Raw genomic sequence first — 18931 nt, 5'->3', positions numbered from 1 at the left:
AATGAACTATAAAAAATATGGACTTTGTAAGTGTTAAACACTTTAAAGTGTTTAGTTTTCAAAATTGAACTAGGCGATATAGGTTACGTTTAGCATGTTTAGAACTATCATACTGCAGTTACTGTCCGTTTTCCTATATACACAATACACAGAGCTCTCACAATTGACGCGTGACCTCTACAAGTAGTGTATGTTAGAAATATAGGCAATTGCCTAGTTAACGTCACTGTGTGAAAAATAACCGGCCAATATTTAAAGTATTCTCTGAAATTCTAGAAAATATAGTTTTGTAACATGTCCTAAATTTTAGCTAATTTAGGTGTTTGGAAATATTCGCACTTTTGTGTTTTAGGAAGGATATGTAAACGACAGATAAAACCAAAATATATGAAAAATTATTTCCAAACCGTGTTAAGTCTGCAAACCATTCTGCTTCTCATTTTCAAGAACGCTGGTTAACAATAAGCAGACTATTGTCTCATTTCGTAAACAAAAGCCCACACAGTATTGTTACCTTGCGTTCGCTTTATAATCATTTACCCAACTGAAACTATAATACCAGTTCATTGCTCATTGCACAGGTAAAACAGAAACATGTGTAATGTGGATTTAACCAGAGAAGATCTGATTTAATCAGTTGAGCTGTTTTCAATGAGTGTTATCTTGGTTTAATAGCTTTTAATGGGGTTTAAGTCTTGCAAAGGTCGTGGTGAATTCTACTGTAGACATGACTGCATCATGTACTTTTTCATGTGTTCAGGAGTTTAGCAGAGACAAAAATGCGTATATTTCACCGTGAAATTAAAAAATAAAACACTTTTAAAATAATGTATAAAAAGTAGATTTGCTGATACAAAGTTCTAAAATACACTTTCAAAATATAAGATTTGAAAACATTACAATAGCGACAATAACATGATAAATACGAGTGAATGCAACAAATGCATTTATATAAATGTTCATCCTGCGTGCTATTTTGTTACATTCTGAGGTGGTGGTGTTTATATAAATATATATATAATATATATTATTTTTGGCCTCTTAAAATAGGCGGAGTGGAAATGTCTTATTTCAGTTTTGTATACTGCAGCATAAATGATAAGGCTGTCCTATGCGCATGTCACGTTTACAAATTACATCGAGTTTTTAGATAGAAATCATGATACAATTTTAGGTTAAACAGTTCTGTTTTCCCGCTAATATTAATGTTCACGTAATTTTGTGAATAACATTTATTTTCTCCCAAATTTGATATCCAGCAGAAAGTACAAGAAGATACATGTACTTAATCAAAATTTATAAGATGATCTAGAGTTAAGGTGTATTGGAGTAGTCATGGTAGTTCCGAAATCAATTTTCATTTTCTGAATTTATTGTAATAGGGATTTATGGAAAGTTATACACCCTGAAGATTTGAATGGGTACGGAATGCATAATTTGCACTTTCAAAAATGGTATTGTGGTTCTTGAGAGTTGTGTCGTTTTATGAAGATGTTGTTTCGACACTCTTTACATCATAACTCAAGAACCACAAGACCCCGGGCACAAGACCTACGAAGGTGTATTGAATCCTACTACTCAAACACACCTTAAGGTTATACGAGATATTGTTGGTCAAAGCATTTTCATTATCTGAACCAATGTATTATGTAAAAATAACACTTTGGTGTTTTGCAAAAGTTCATTCTACAAATCATGTACTTTGAAAACCTGCTTAATTTATTGTTGTTAATGAGTTATGTAGGCCTATACGTTTTACAAAAGTGTTGTTGTTTTCAGCCCTCTTTTACAACATATATAACTCAAGAACCAGATACAAAAGTATATCTGTGATATTTGAAGTCTTCTGCACGCTCGCTATGAATTGAGCAATGCAATTTTTGCTAAAGCTGACTATCAATCGCAAGATGCTGTGAACTGCATTTTTTTGGCTGCTTCGACCAACAATACCTCGTATAAACCTTTAAGTGAGTTTTTATCCATGCATCTTAAGGGTGCAGCGCATCAAGAGTCCTTTTCCAAATCGTTGTCGGTGGTCATTCATTCGTAGTTTGAATAGTTTACTTCTCTGGACTGCTTCCGCTACTACCACTTTCTCGGTTAATCACCTCATACTCTGCGCATACGGAATCCACGATGAAGTTGTAGGCCGCCACCCAGGCATCTCTGGCTTTGGGTGTGAACTTACCACCGATATGGTTGCCGAAAGTTGCCAGCAGGATTGGTGCAAGATCCTGTAAAAGATAATTGAAAAATAACCTTCTTTAAGCATGCTAAGGAATTAAAGGGCGGCTTTAGTATTTCATTTGCTCAATATTGCGCAAAAATGAATAAAGTTTGAGCAAAGATGCCCAAGATATTCTGAAAGTTTTACAAAGATGTACAAATTTGTGTAAATTCGGGCAAAGTTGCTAAGAATTACACAAAGTTTGCTTACGCTTTTGTGCAAAGTTAGAAAGTTTCGCAAAGATACACACATTATAATCAAGCTTTAAATTAACCAGGCACTCAGGAGCCATTTACCCAATGGTCATAATATTTTGGCTCCTAGTCCACACCAAAATCATATGAACCAGGCTCTACTTTTTTTTTTCAAATAGAGCCTGATGGTAGTTAAAGCAGGTTTTGTATTTTAATGTGTACAATTTCTTTAAAAAAGGTTCCTGGTTCACTAGATAATCTCAGGACCAGAGCGGCTTTTTCCAAATGTGTGGCTCCTGATCCGGATCTGCTTATATAGGCTTGCTTATAATATTTCTAAGGATGCACAAAGTTGTACAAAATATGTCAGCTTTGTGCAATTTGCATTTTGCCATTTTTGCATGGGTTTTCCCCAAGGTTGGACATTTTCTAGCCCCCCCCTATAGGGCCCTTTAAACACTCTATATACTCAGAGAACCGCTAAAAACCCAGTGATCGCTCCACCCTAGCGGTCACGGGGTTTAGATTTGATTATCGGTGGGGCATGGGAGTTTGGGCCAGGCGAAATTGTTTGTTTTAGCCGCCGATTTATTTTTTCAATTTTAATGTATACAAAGCTGGGTGGGGCAAAAAATTATTTTGACTCATCAGTGGGGCGAATTACCTTTTTCGTCTCACTAGTGGGCGATTTTTTTCAAAAAAAAACCCTCCAAACCTTCCACCTGGAAATCAAATGATGCGCCCCTTAGCAGTTCTCGGGGTATATCGTTATCATGCATGGTTATAGGCAGGCCCGTAGCCACGATTTTATGGGGGTGCTGATTTTGAAAAAGTGGACTTTTTTCAAGGGGGCCATTCTGTGAAAAGTGGACTTTCTTCTCCAAATTTGGACATTTTTTGACCAAAAAAGCTTTTAAAATCCGTCTATCTAGTAGTAGGGCTAACTTGTGGCCCTTTTGAGCACAACCTATTCATATATAAAATACGCATTTTATCATACCCCAAAACTGTTTCTGGTGACACCGTGTCCATGATGTGTCCTGGCCATGTTCTTGAGCTGCTCCACGAACAATGCAGGATCATCAAGTGTCTCGATTAAGTTGTTAATCGTAGACACGACACGGAAGCCATGGGCCTTCAATTTGGCCGTCTTTGCCAATGCCGCGAGATCGTGGTCATCTTTGAAGGAACGGAATTGTTGTCTGTATTTAGGGTGCTCTCTGAATAAGCTGTTGAAATATAATTACAGGAAAGAAGTTATGATAACAAATAAAGCGAATGGAATATAGTTTTAATATAAAAGCAATGATGGGGGTGGGGGTGGGGGGGGGGGGGCACACCATCATAACGTTACCCACTAAAATAATCATGATAATATTGAGATATTAAACGCAAGATATTAAGACAGCGCATACAGCAAGACCCTAAGTTATAGCTTTAATAATTAGAGAATAAAGGTATTGTTTTTAACCGCTGGAGTGCATCTATCGTCTCATATAACACGGGCGACATCATTATTTTAAGGAAAACAACGAGGCGGAGCCGAGTTGTTTTACGCTAAAAATAATGATGTCGCCCGTGTTATATGAGACGATAGATGCACGACAGCGGCTAAAAACAATACATTTATTCTCATTCTTAAACATTTCAATCAAAATTAATATATTAATTATAACTATACCAAATTTTAATCAAATATTATCCTACATTTTACAAGGAATTACCTAGGGCTTAGAATCGATCAGTCCTGTTGTTGCTATGCACATTCCGATTGGTTCAAACAGCGAGCACGAGTATCGCGTCGACATGCACGCGCTAAGGTGTGTGATATCGTGTCATATCACACGGGTAAGAACCAATAAGATTGTAAGAACACTCTCAAGTGTTTAAGAATCGTTTTTTGAACATATAGAAAATCTCATTTTTTGGCATATTTGCATGACATTGTTACCCATCGCATGATTTTAAGTTGTAGAAAACTATTTCTGGGGATTTCAGCATAATTTGCACTATTAGTCCGCTCCCTCAAAACAGATTCAAAATCATTTTTTTCTGCACGTAATTTCATCGAAACCATCCAGGTTTAATATGACATTAAAGAAACGTGCCTGAGACACATTTGCTGAAAAATTCGCTGAACAAATAAGCTTAATTTCTACTTTTTAGGAGGACTATTTGCACTTTTTGGTCGCGGAAGCTTTATGGTGGCGTGCTTCCTTAACGAACAATACAATAATTTTTTGTTCCTAAATTGTTATATTGGTTGAATTTTAAGCTATTGGATTAAGATTTGTTAATCCAAGCTTGTATTTGTCCCTCGTTATAGATTAACTTTTTAATCTTATGAATTTAAAGAGCTGAGGTGCTCAATGCCGAAACTTGTTTGCAATATTTTTGAAAATGTTAAGTTTTTTGATAGTTTAATGACCTTAAATGAGTCTGTAAAAGTTCTTTAACTTTTTTAATGTTACAACAATTTCTTTATATTACGCGGTGAACAAAATAATGAATCAAACTCTAAAATTCAAAATGTCAGTTTATATTTTATTACAGTTTTTTTGAAATCCCCAATGCCATTTATCACAAAACTGCTGATTGTCAACATTTGAATGACCTACGATTAGCTGAATTATTTCCTTTGCTAACAATGTTATAATGGGCAAAGGTATGTTATCTGCAATGCCATTAAATCACATTCGACAAACGGAACATTTTTCAATCAGCACACATTTTACAATCTACATCTATAAAATTTTTTATTACAACTTGACAGTGAAAGATTCGTGTATCGCCAAAAATGCATCATGAGTACTTTCGACTGCAGACGACATGTTTCAAAATTTTTTTAAAATTAAAAAAAATTCAGAAATTTAAATTTTCATGACCACATTTGGAATCAGCATGAAAAATGTATTAAAATGAGTACAAACAATCCTAGTATTGGTTCAGTAGTTCTTAAGATAGCTCTTGATATTTTGAGAACATATTTCAAAACTTCAACTTTTTCCGTTGAAGCGCATGGCTAGCACGCAGAGCATTAAGGGTAGTCGCGGTATTGTTGGTCGAAGAAGCAAAAAAAAATCGATTCTCATTATCTAAATCAATATATTATTGGAAAATAACACTTTGATGTTTTGCAAAAGTTCATTCTTCAAATCATGACTTTGAAAACTTGCTTATTGTTGTTAATGAGTTATGTACGTTTTACAAAAGTGTTGTTGATTCAGCCCTCTTTACAACATACCTCAAGAACACAGGACCTACAAAAGTATATCCATGATATCTGTGATATTTGAATTCTTCTACACCCTCGCTATGAAATGATCAATGCAATATTTGCCAAAGCTCACTACCATTCGCAAGATGCTGTGAACTACCAAATCGTACTTGCTAACCTTAAGAGCATACAAAAGACAGCTTGCTGATCCTATTTTGTTGTTTTGATAGCTATAGCCCTTAATTCGAAGAGTACTAATTTTGAAATTTGAGGTAAACAAATTGTTTCAGAGCACATATTGCACATAAGATGTATTCTGCAAGATCGACATGTGTGTAAAATAGATGTAGCTACTTTTTGATGCACCAAAACTGCTCGAAAATGTATAGGATCTCTCCCACTAACAATAATGTTTGTATAAAGAGTATAATTATAAATGAAATTAAGTTTAAAAAACAGTGAATTGAAAGCTCCAGGGAGTTTCAGCTTCTTTTGAGTCGAAGATCTCCGGACGGGTCATGTTCATCATCTATCTGTAAACATACGGCTATCTTCAGTAGATAGCCGATATACATTAATTATGCCCAAACACTGCTATGCTGGTATGCTTGCCTTTCTACCATTCGTTCATAAACAGTGGCGTAGCCAGAGGGGTGGGGGGATTCCTCCCACAGAAAAAATGTCAGGGATAAAATGAGGACGGTATTAAAGAATATAGAATTAAAATGACTGAAAATGGGACAAAAATTTGGCTTTGCTCCCCCTCCACAATGGGACAAAAACTGACAAACTGGGATAAACTTGGCTCCCCCAGATGAGCAACCCATATTGAATGACTTGAAACTTACCTTATGAAAAGGTCCACACCTAATTTCATGCGATTATCACGCGCGTACAGTAAATCCCATGTATTCCTTAGCTGAGTCTTCTGTTGTTCATTTAAAGCTGAAATGATATTATAATAAAGATAGTCTCATTATTATCAGTGGCATGCCTGACCGGGGTGGTGCGGTGGGCAGACCCGTACGCAGGATTTCATTGGGGGGGGTGCTGATTTTAAAAAGGTGGACTTTTTTCCAAGGGGGGGATTTGTGAAAAGTGGACTTTCTTCCCAAAATTTTGACCTTTTTTGTCCAAAAAAGGGTAAAAAACCTGATTTTTTTTTGCTCGCTACGGTCGCAAATTCTGAAATTTTGGGACTTTTTGTATACTTTTCCAAATTTGGGGGAGGGGCGCGTCGCACCCCCGCATCCCCTGCGTACGGGCCTGGAAGTGGGCGATTGCCTCCACAATTCAAAGAAAAAAAGAAACATTCCTTGTTTTAGGCACTGTTTAAATACGCACACATTTTGGTAACTGATTTGGGTACACTGTAAAATTTCAAATTTTCGCGCGCTTCGCGTGATATTAAACAAATTTGAATCAAGTTTAAGTTTCTCTTCAAATGGTATAAAACTGAAAATATTCGTGCGCTATCCCATTGGGTCGAATGCTCACCTTGGCAATTTTGTTGTTTTCCCCCTTCCCCCTTTCCCCCTTCCATGACATGTAGACAAGAATCACAGGTACGTCACTGATTATTAATCGTAGTGACATATTGTTTCGCTTCTTGTTCAAGTAAGGAAATCAGGGTGATTTATCGGTGAAAATTTTCAAAACCGAGAGCAAACATGAACGATTTTCAAAATGTCATATTCTAGAGAAATTATCGCAGTGGCGGCACCAGGAATTTTTTCCGGCGGGGGGGGTTGAGGGGAAAAGTGAATTTCATGACATTTGGAAAAGGTCACTCTAGGGACAATTTAATATTTACACTGGGAGGGGGGGGTGGGTGTATTCACCCAAAATCGACCAAAATATCGCCGCGTTCACCCGTTGCGTCCGCTCAAAATTTTCGGATTCCCTTGGTTACCCCTTTTCTCTATTTAATTTAACATTCCCCTCGTGATTCAAGTAAAATTCAGATACCCCTAGAGATAAACCCCCCGGCATAAATAATAATTCCTTGGGTAAAAGAGGGCATTAAACCTTGGCCATTGACCGACGAGGTGAAAATAATTGACTGAAGTGTAGTATTGGCCAATTTGGATCTCTACCTAATGACATAATTATGATTATTAGTATTATACTTCATAGTGTGGAGTTAATGAGCCCTGCTCAATGGGACTCTCAATGAACTTGTACTAAAATACCTGCTCCGCATACATGTGAAACAAATAATAGTAAGGGACCGTTCACAAACAATTGTTAGGGGGTCTGATGCAAAACAATTCATCGGCCCCCCCTTTTCAGACCTCAAAATTTCAGCCCCCCTTTTGACATGAAAATTATGGGTCAACCCCATAGAAAATCATATAAACTCAATTTTCCCAGGAAAATTTTTTCGGGGTCCCCCTTAGGAGGGTCAAAAAATTTTAAGGGTCCCCCTTTTTGCATCAGGCCCCCTCCCCTAACAAGTGTTTGTGAACGGTCCCTAACTATTAATTAAACGATTACAAACAATATGATGAATTCAACGCCAAATGTGACGTGGAATATCGAAAGGAGACACTTTTGGGAAGGATCGTAAATGGAGAAATAGCAACAAATTACCCGCGTGATTTTTTCACAATTTGGGTTTGTTGCAAATTTGTGATGTTAATAATGTTTAAAATATTGTCTGATAGTTTCAGACCGGATTATAACTGGCAACTTATACATTTTTCAGACATTTTTCATTGTACATATGCCCGGGACATATGCATGTAGGCCTACAATATAAATTTTCAATGATATTTTTTAAAGGCCGATATCTCAGTTTGCAATTTTATAATATCACAACTTACGAACCCAATATCTTCGCTTAGGAATGACCGATTTCATTGGGAAAAACTGCGTTGTGGAGCAACATATCTCTATATTTATTAAGATATGTAAAACACTCAAAATTGTAAACCTGCTCAAAAGTGCTTTTTTTTTTTATACCACGTCACAAATTTTAAACTTCTTTTGTGGACAAGATAAACATGATGACGGCAACTAAGTGCAACATGTTCCCATGTTAACTGTATTAATGTAGGTTACAGACGTGATGACTCGATGCAAATTCCATGTTTAGTAGGCTATAAAAGTTGAGGGTTCAGAAAAAGAATGACCTATCTGCAATAGCTGCCAAATGTCATATGTGTACAATATAGAATGCAGAAATGGTCAAATTGTCTATAGGGCAGCTATTGCAGGCAGGGACTTCTTTCTCTAAAGTTTAAACCATGAGAGTTTTGAAGCAAATTGAATCAAGAAATCACATGTTTGTAATGAATTAGGAAAACTCATGTTCTCTTTCTAATGGAATAACAGATTTATCATCCAATAATATGACCTATTTTCCCATTACATACCATTAAAGTAAACATTGTCTATATCGCATTTATCATTCTCATATTTGAATATTCTTGTGAGTTCTGCAAACGAACACAATATGCCCAAAGTGGCATTTTGAACGATTTCACATATTTCACTAACGACATGTGTGCATCGAATTGGATGAAATAAAAAGTTTGGAGAGCTGAAAGTTTTAGTTATGATCAGTGGCGGCGCGGCGACAGGAATGGTTTTTATTTTGCCAAATTTTGAATTTTGCCAAATACCAATTATTTTGTCCTTGGACATCAATTTAAATATTCAGTTAACTGTATATTTAAAGACAGAGTGACTGAATATTTAAATTGATAATGGAACAAGACAGTGAGAAATAATAACTTTTGTGGTTATTAAACTTTCACATGACAGATTAAGAAATTGTAATACCATAGTCTAGGATAAGTGTCATGTCACTCCCTTCTAAGGGGACAATGCTGACTTCACATAACCGAGTAGGCCTACTGCAATGCGAGTTCCTGCAGTGTAGTACCGTAAAGCTTCGCCTAATGGCGCTATGGGCTACCTTGACATAAGTGGAATTTTAGACCAAAAAGTGCCCACAGCAAATAAGGGCACAGAACCTTAATTCTTTTTGGAATTTCAGAGGAGGGAGCTCTCTATTAATTTGTAGATGAAATTTACATCAGACAAATGAGCCCAAGTGTGCCATTAGGCGAATATTTACGGTATGTTCTTTGTATTCATTGTTTGATATATTTCATTAAGTTTGGGTAATCTATGGCCAAGCTCTCCCTTTTAAAGGGATTTTTATTTTGTGCACAAGCTCAAAGTAATTCGTTTCGCTTGGATTTGGAGCACTAGATTTGGAATAACCTGCATTTTTGTGCAGGTGTATATATATAATTGACATGATTGATGAGCTTATTAACTCCACACTATGCAGTATTACTGTACGTTTAAAAAGTAATCAATATTACTTTGGTTCTTTGCCCTTTTTCGTCCATGGTCAAGGTCCAATGCATTCCAAACTTGTCAGAAAAATAAAACAAAACAAACAAAAACACCTCCAAAATCTAGTGTAGTATAGACGAGGATAAAACCATTTAAACTCTTTATGATTTGGTATTTGCTTTTGCAATTCGTGTCAATTGTCGGATAATTGAAATAGATTATAGATATAGATATTATATATATAGATAGAAGGATAGATTACCTAAATTACTTAAGTTGTTTAAAATAACCACAATATTTTGCCAATACCGTGCGCCACGCTTCATGCTTCATGAATTAAAGTGACTAGGCCCTATCAGAGATTTTCTGTACAACTTCGGTTTCTGACTGCTCCATCAGCAAGCGACAATAATAACTAGATTAATTGTGCTTCATGAACCACGAACTTATACTCCGATAAATAATATGATGAGACTATGAGAGAGAATAACGAATAATAACATATCCTCATGAGAACTACCTGCCGATTGGTCAAAAAGAAGTTTTCATTATCAATTGGACCAATTAGCAACATTGTTAGAATAATTTCACCACACCAAAAAATTTGGGTGAATTATTTGCAAAACTCCATTCTGATTGGTGATTAAAGTGAAGATATCATATAATTGACCAATAAGAGAGAATGTTAGATAGGCAGGTAGTGCTCAGGGGTTAAATTCAAAGCCGCATGCATTTGAATCCCAAAACTATTGGATGTCAAAAGCACACACGTCAACAGCTATTTGAGTCAGAAATTGAGACAAATCTTGTTGCAAAGATTAGTAAACTGAGTATTTATATGGTTCAGTTATAACAATACCGAGGTACAATCAAGAATTCCTGCACGTAGCCCATATACTTATTTATCACCCCTTTTTCAAACTACCCAACACGTAACATTAGGAAATTTTATGGAATAATGGAAATAACTTTTAAATTCGCATAAATTAGTATAAATGTGCAGTTAACATGGCTAATCCATAAACACATGTTTAGTTGCTATTAAACAGTAGTTGTTAAGTCAAAACTTTAAAAGTTATATTTAAATATCTTTACTTTCAAAATGTGTTTAATTAATTGGTCCATATGTGGCCTATTCTGACAAAACCAGGAACAAGACTCATTTTGGGCGTTTCATGATTTGAATAAAAATAAAAGCACTAGATATTAAGCTTTAAAATGATATCAAATTTGTATAAATAGCATCAATACTTTTCAAGATATGGATAATTTTGTAAATTATACCTTGATATTTTTGCCAAATTGCTATTCTGAGTATAAATGGGCCAATTAGTTTCCTGCATTACACAGGATTGAATAGGGATTATAGTTCCACTGTAATTTATAGATTAAATAAACCTCTTTTTTAATAAGTACTTTCAAGGATTTGAAAGTCCACTTAGTCTCACAGTCAAATACCATCCCAAAATGCCATTTTTTAAAAAATGGGAATGTCATCTTTAAATGCCTACCCGTTATAGCCCAATTCAAAAACATGTCTGGCGACTTGTTCCAGGTTTTGTTGGAGCTGGTCACATTATATCACACACAGATGTCCAAAGACACACATCTGGATTGGTTCCGAAAAAAGGAATAAACATATTAAATACTGTTCTTATATCATCTCAGCCATTTTGCACATGGAGAGGCGTGGTGGTTTCGGTCCCAAATTTGGCCCAACATTCCAAATCTATCTACGTGGGCTCTGCTTACACCACGTTCCTTCAGATTTGCCAGTCAAGATAAATATTCTTCTTGTACAAACTTACCCATTTTAGTATGTTCAGTTACAATAAAAGTTCAAATCCAGATATATTCCAAATTTAAGGACGCAGATAGTGAATTCCTCAGATTCGCAAGTCGATGCATAAACAGTAGCAAGTTATGATTCGAGTCGACACTTAATGATAAGCAACAACAGATTTTGCGCTGAATATACATGCGAAACATTCACCGAAAGTATAGCCGAATATGTAAGTTGATTATACGATTATGATTGGCTAATTCAGACCACGCCTACAAAACTTTCTGTTATCCTGATTGGATGAGATGGGATAATTGGATGTCAAAAGCATGTAGGTCAAAAAAGGACAAGTAACCCACGATTTGCACAGCTACTATTGGTCCAGAAATTGAGGCAAATCTTTTGAAATCTGTTGTGAAAATTTGCAAACTAGTAGCATGCATTCAATAACAATACTGAGGTACGATTAAGAATTCCTGCACGTAGCCCATGTATACCTATTTATTTACTAATTATCAATGCGTCACAGCGTCAGCCTTTGCTTCCCGTATTGCTAACAATTTCGATATAGTGCTTGTGCAATGTGCATAATTATTATTAGTGTCTAAGCCACACAGACCTGAATGATCCATACAACCTCCAGAGAGTCACCCACCGCCTTTTTCTAATTACCCACCCCAACACCCATTCACACCTCACGGAAAATCCGGCCTTATACCCGAGACATATAAAAGATAAGAAACAATAGAACTCAAGAACTGCAAGGCTAGTATCAAAATAAAGGAATAAAACCAAATATTCAAGCGTAATAGGCCTATACTGAGATTTATTCCGATGATTTTTGTATGGGCGGAGAGCCATACTTTAATTTTGTTTTGCAATATTTGTTCGCACGTTTAAGGGTTTATCTAGCCACTGTATATATTGAAAGTTGCAGGGTATATAGTATGTAATCGAATGAAGAAGTAGATAGATTTTCTATAATAATATGTGTTCAGGAGAGGAGATATTTAACAAAAACAAAAACACCCAAGTCCGTCAAATGCACGAATAAGAATACGTGTATAGTATAGGCCTATCCACCATTGGGGAATTGCCGCAGCTGATTAGAGTCGTTCATTTCGTGCGGTACATGATTAGAGTCGTTCATTTCGTACGGTAAATAGCGGGCAATGGGTGTATTTTTGTTTGCTTTTGTGTTGCTTTTTGGAAACACTCGCGCCCGCTATAAAGTCGTTAATTTGTTTGCACAGACCTAGTCTCCTACACAGCCAATTTGTGTCGGGCGATCCGAACAAACATCGTGATAGCCACATACAGTCTGGCCTGAGGCACAGACTATCAAGTGTTTATTTACCAGTGACCTTCAATAAAATCGATACTGTAGTACAAACATGCTATATACAGGGTGTCCCTGAAAGAACTGTTTCGTCAGAAACTTAATTGTTTGTGTATTTTAACGCCACAACTAAACAAAACTAAATAGCCTACTTTTAAAAAAAAAAAAAAGACGAAATATTAAGATTAGAAATTTAATAACGTGGCATAATCACTGCGCATCATAATTTTTACTTCATTTACTGTATAAAACACATCTTTTGACTCATTATGACCCCAGATTTTTTTTTCTTTTTTTAGAATCAAAAATCCTTCCAAACTTTACATAGAGCCAAAAATTTACAAGATTAAATTTTTTTATTTTGGCATAACAATTCAGGGAATTTTGTTTTTGTTTGTTAACGTTTGTTTTAATACGCAATCACCGGGCACACCCTTTCCAACGAAAAATGAAAACTTTAATCTCAACATTTAATTTTGAGCATGGAGAAAGGAAATCATAATTTCCCTCCCGTTTCTCCCCATTTTCTCCCCATGTTTTTCTTCTCTTTTTTTTCATTTTGCTTTTCACCTTTCCACATTTTTTTCTTCTCAGCCAACCCTTGTTTACCAAAAGTAATAAATTTTATTTAATTTATGACGACACAGCATTCTGTCATCCCTGTCTAGCCCCGCTCCAAAGGTCTGACCTGGTTGTTAAACCGGCGCAGGCCAGACGTCAGAACTGCAAATCAAATGCAGCAAGGTAGAGGTTGTAATATCGTGCACATAGCTACCTATACCTTGCTGTGTATAGTGAACAGAGCACGTGTATTTTGCTCACTGGCAATTGATACAAACAGAAGGTATCAATAAATGGGACAGTATGAATGGATCGTTTTCGAAGTTTATGTTGTGATGAAGTTTGGCAGTCAACATGTGCGATGATGCCGAGTATTAGGGAACAAACCAAAAGATCAATGACGTCCTATAAACGAAACTAGTTTCGTTTAGGGGGAGGGGGTAAAAATACTCGATTACGTTTGTACAAAACCATCGGTCTGAAGAATGTGTCATTATTATTATTATGTCAAAATTTTCAAAATTTCATTATTACGTTTCTGGCAGGGAGGGAGGGGGTCGGCTGAGAAATGAAACTAGTTACGTTTATAGCACGTCATCGATCTTTTGGTTTGTTCCCTTACAGGGTCTACAGGGGTTTTAACAACATGGTGTATCGCCTAAACTTGGTCAGTTGTATTTGTAGAGCTGAATAGATTTCGGGGTCATCCACGGTCACCCAGGGTTCATCTATGGTCAAATGACTAAAAAACTGTCATAATGGCACGAAACTTGGTGGGTATAGTCAACACTTAGAGTAAAATTTTTGGAAGGTCATTTCGGGGTCATCCGAGGTCACCCAGGGGCATTTGAGGTCAAATTACTAAAAACTGTTATATGGGCTCGAAACTTGGTGGGTATAGTCAACATTTAGATTCAAATTATTGGAAGGTCATTTCGGTGTCATCCGAGGTCACCCAGGGGACATCTGATGTCAAATTACTAACAACTGACATAACAGCATGAAATTTGGTGAGTACAGTCAACATTAAGAGTCAAATGTTTGGAAGGTCATTTTGGGGGTAATCCAAGGTCACTTAGGGGTCATCTGAGGTCAAATGACTAACATCTGTCGTATGGGCATGAAACTTGGTGGGTACAGTCAATATTGCTAGGAAACTGTCTATACATACAAACTGAACTTCCACCACACGGCTCGGGTTGTTTTGGTAAAGCAATACCAACACCTGTTGTGAACTCGACACCACGAGGGATATCCCATATCCCAACCCGTGCTCTGGGCATCTTGTAAAACATAAACAACATTACACAGCCGTGCGGCCTATTACATTTCCATATTATTTCCTTCTTTAATCACCCCACACTCCCCATCCACCATCCAGGCTTCGCCCATACAGGGTTCTGAAAAGAAACTCACATCTAAACACAACCACTACCATACCATCACCCTGCAACAACCTTACACACCAACCGCGTATGCCGAAAACCGCGCAACCCGAGAACCGCTCTAGTTTCCGTTAAAATTGTCATAAATTAGTATAAATTGCCTGTTTGCCTTGTAAAAACGTTGCCATCAGGAAAGATGTGTCTAGGATGGTACGCAAACCACGATGCATCATGTACAATGTACATCGGGTAGACAGTATAATATACACACAGCAAAAACTTTGAAGTATATTCTGAACACATGATCGCGGTATTTCATGTTTAATTGCTTAAAAACAGTCTTTAAACATTATAAATATTGTATTAACATTTTTAATAGCAAAAAGAGTGCCAAATTGGTTCTGACGTGTCCACCTGCAGGGAGACCCTCATATTTGAGCCCTAAAAATTTCATGATAATCCAAGAACCCATTATAGAGAACCATCACAGGTTTTGAACAACCAAACAAGGCTCCTCTGAGTAAACAAGATCCCTTTATGCTTCCTTTAAAGAACCATTTATAAGGGTTCTCCTGAGAGGATAAAGAACCCTCTAAGATCAAGAGTGTATGGAAGACAGAAATGCCTTTAGAAACTAAGTGTTTGAAGTTTAAAACGTTTGATCCAAACACAATAAAGTCATTTCTACCTCGGAATTTTCAGATGTTGCTCCATCTTTCATCAGCGAGACTGAGACTGTGATGTTGAAAGGCCACGACCTAATGATCAACATCACAGTCTCAGTCTCTCTGATGAAAGATGGAGTAACCATCAGAAAATTCCGAGAGGTAGAAATAACTTTCTTGTGTTTGGATCAAAAAAAATAATCATTCAATATACGAACACAGGTTAACTTTCATGAACGTGAGACTTTAGATAGTGTTTAATTTCTATAGATACCGTTGTTGAACACACATAGCCAACGCCGAAAAGAGAAATTAAGGTTAGCAACTGTTGCGATTTGGTAGTTTACAGCATCTTGCGAATGGTAGTGAGCTTGTAAAAATTGCATTGGTCATTTCATAGCAAGACTAGTGTGTAGGATTCAAATATCACAGATATACTATTGTAGGTCCTGTGGTTCTTGAGTTATGTTGTAAAGAGGGTTCAAACAACAACACTTTTGTAAGACGTACATAACTCATTCACGACAATAAATCAAGCAAGTTTTCAAAGTATATGATTTGTAGAATGAACTTTTGCAATGCCTCAAAGTGTACTTTTTCAATAATATATTAATTTAGATAATGAAAATCGATATTTTGGCTGCTTCAACCAATAATACCGCTTCTACCCTTAAAGATTTGTTCTAGAAAAGGATTAGCATATCAAAATGCTGTTCTTGTATCATATGGCCGTTTGCACTTAAGGGATCTAAAATGAGCGTTTATTGCGTTTCGACAGTATTTTTTGTGGGACATGAGAGCACCTCAGACCTATCGAATTGCATTCTGAATACGAAGCATATCTTTCTGATATCAAATTATTTTCATTTTTGAAAATCACAATATAATACAAATTTTATGACAAATTATAAAAATTTGATATTTTTCAAATTTTTGATATATAACAGTCCTCGAAGTAAATTATATAAATCTAATGATATATTCTTAAAGTGTATGTAGCAGGGGAAAAAGCCGACGGTCAATTGAAAATTTTGACCTTTCATATTGAAGATATAGATTTTTTCCCAAAAAGACCTAATTTTTTTTGGTGTTTTGGGAAAAAAATCCATATCTTCAATACGAAAGGTTCAAATTTTCAATTGATCGTCGGCATTTCATCCCACCTACATACACGTATACAAGTATAAATCATCAGATTTATAAAGTTTACTTCGAGTACTGTTAAATATCAAAAATATCAATTTTTAATGATTTGCCATAAAATGTGTATTAAATTGCGAATTTCAAAAACCAAAATTATTTGATATCAGAATGACATTCTTCGTATTTAGAATGCAATTCGATATGTCTGATGTGCTCTAATGTCCCAAAATAAATACTGTCCAAACGTTCATACCCCAGCCCTTAAACGTGTACATAATGGGTGTGGCGGTTTTGGTCCCATCATTAGGTTCAACATTCCCCAGTTTACCTACGCGCCGGGCCCTGCAGCTTAATACCCGGGATATCCTGCAGATTTTCACTCAGTGAAATGATTTTCTTGTACAAACTATATACTTACCCATTTTAGTCTGGTGTTATCGAGATATAGAATAAAATAGAATAAAATAGTGTAAATCCAGATATTCCAAAAAACGACGGAAATGAATTCCTCTATAGATATCCAAAAGGCACAGCCCGGAGTATCTCCAAGCTATAAAGTGTACAACATACACAAGATAGGCTTATTTTATAGCTGCGCTGAATTTGAAACAAATTTAAATACACGTGGATGAATGTAACTTGTAGAAGTATCCGAATTTATAAGCTTGTTTGTGATTGGTTAAAACAGGCCACGCCTAGCAAACTTTTGGTATCCAAGCTGATGCAGGTTGGATGAACATGGTATCTGGGCATTGCATGCATGTCATAAGTGAAGTGACCAATGGTGACCCACTATAAATACAGATTATGTCCAAACCTTTCACAAAATGTATTGCAATGAGAGTTTATACGAGTTTACTCTTCACGCGGGTGTCGACTGCAGACTACACATGTTTCAATTTTTTTTTAATTCAAAAATTTCAGAAATGTAAATTTTCATAATCATATTTGGAATCAGCATGAAAAATGCATTAAAATGAATATAAACAAGCCTAGTTTTGGTTCAATAGTTCTTAAGATAGCTCTTGATAATTTTGAGAAAATATTTCAAAACTCCAACTTTCTCCATTGAAGCGCATGGCTAGCACGCAGAGCATATTTTTTTCACGCACGACTGCATGATAATTTTGGTTCTTGACATGGAAAATACATTGCAATGAGTACCAAGTTTGGCATACCGACACTGCGAAAACAGCAGAGCAACACTTAATAAACACTTTAACACTTCATAAACACTTGTTTGTACAAAAGGTAAACATGTTAATTTATAAACGTGTTTTGGTGTTTATAAATATGAAGATGTTTATACCTTTTGTACAAAGAAGTGTTTAAATGAAGTTTAAAGTGTTTATTAAGTGTTGCTCTGCTGTTTTTTGCAGTGTAGTATTTGGGCTAGTATATAATTGAAGCAAATCTTGTAAATGTTTCGCGACGTTTTGTAGTATTATTGATGGTAGTATTTTGGTTCAGTGACAATACCAAGTTAAATTTTAAATTTACACATTCTTGCACGTACACCACAAAAAAGCTTTTTACATTTTGCACATTTCAAAATTTCCGGTAACCTATTCTTAACATTGGTAGGACAGGTTAAAAGTGCAACATGACACAAAACATTTCTATGTTGTGTGGTTTGATGGGGGCAATGGATAGCATGAACTATAGAGGTGAAACAATTACCCCAGCCATAATCGCCGATCTGGAGATTTTCGATTTAAGGTACTATACGCTGCAGTTTCTTTGTTAATATGGCAAATAAATTTTTAAATAATCGTTTCGCGCCCACCTCCCTCCTCACTTTCTGGGATCAGTCCATATTTTTTATTCAATTTACATATTTAATTTTAAGTTTTTAATACACTAGTAAACAAGTAAACAAGTTTGTTAGTCAGCATTAATCACTTGCAAGTGTTTTTGCTGAAAACTGATAGCAATGAAAACTGCTGTATTTTGTTAGCAAGAAACAACAATAAAATACCTGCCCCTCCTCACTTTTCAAAAACGGTGGGGACGTGAAACGAATGTTTAATTTTATGTTGCCTTAAATGGCTAAAACTGGAAAAATTATGGCTCCTCGGCCAGCCGACTCGCCTTAAAGTGGGTAAA

At 36.0% G+C, this 18931-nt stretch overlaps 1 protein-coding gene across 2 annotated transcripts; it reads right to left on the bottom strand.

The window, feature by feature from the left end:
• Positions 1-1761: 1761 nt before the first annotated feature.
• On the bottom strand, positions 1762-17394 carry LOC140165059 (globin-like). Of its 2 annotated transcripts, none has more exons than XM_072188478.1 (4): positions 17244-17394; positions 6487-6583; positions 3422-3650; positions 1762-2234 (listed from the first exon to the last, which is right to left on the bottom strand). In XM_072188478.1, exons 1-4 carry the CDS (start codon positions 17245-17247, stop codon positions 2061-2063), a joined length of 504 nt encoding a protein of 167 aa, XP_072044579.1. In that variant the 5' UTR covers positions 17248-17394; the 3' UTR covers positions 1762-2060. The 2 variants fall into 2 exon arrangements, with proteins under 2 accessions (XP_072044579.1, XP_072044578.1); XM_072188477.1 differs by lacking the exon at positions 17244-17394 and adding an exon at positions 11758-11904 and having other exon boundaries at positions 1763-2234.
• Positions 17395-18931: the final 1537 nt, after the last annotated feature.

The sequence above is a fragment of the Amphiura filiformis genome, chromosome 11, assembly GCF_039555335.1.
Source record: "Amphiura filiformis chromosome 11, Afil_fr2py, whole genome shotgun sequence".
Lineage (NCBI taxonomy): Eukaryota > Metazoa > Echinodermata > Ophiuroidea > Amphilepidida > Amphiuridae > Amphiura > Amphiura filiformis.
This window is presented reverse-complemented; position numbering and strand designations above follow the sequence as displayed.

What these genes read in the sequence shown, in the direction of transcription:
- LOC140165059 (XM_072188478.1), bottom strand. An exon ending in GGTGTGGACCTTTTCATAAG is followed by an intron (nt 3,651 to 6,486) that starts GTAAGTTTCAAG and finishes ATATTTCAACAG; the next exon opens with CTTATTCAGAGAGCACCCTA. An exon ending in TCACCAGAAACAGTTTTGGG is followed by an intron (nt 2,235 to 3,421) that starts GTATGATAAAAT and finishes TATCTTTTACAG; the next exon opens with GATCTTGCACCAATCCTGCT.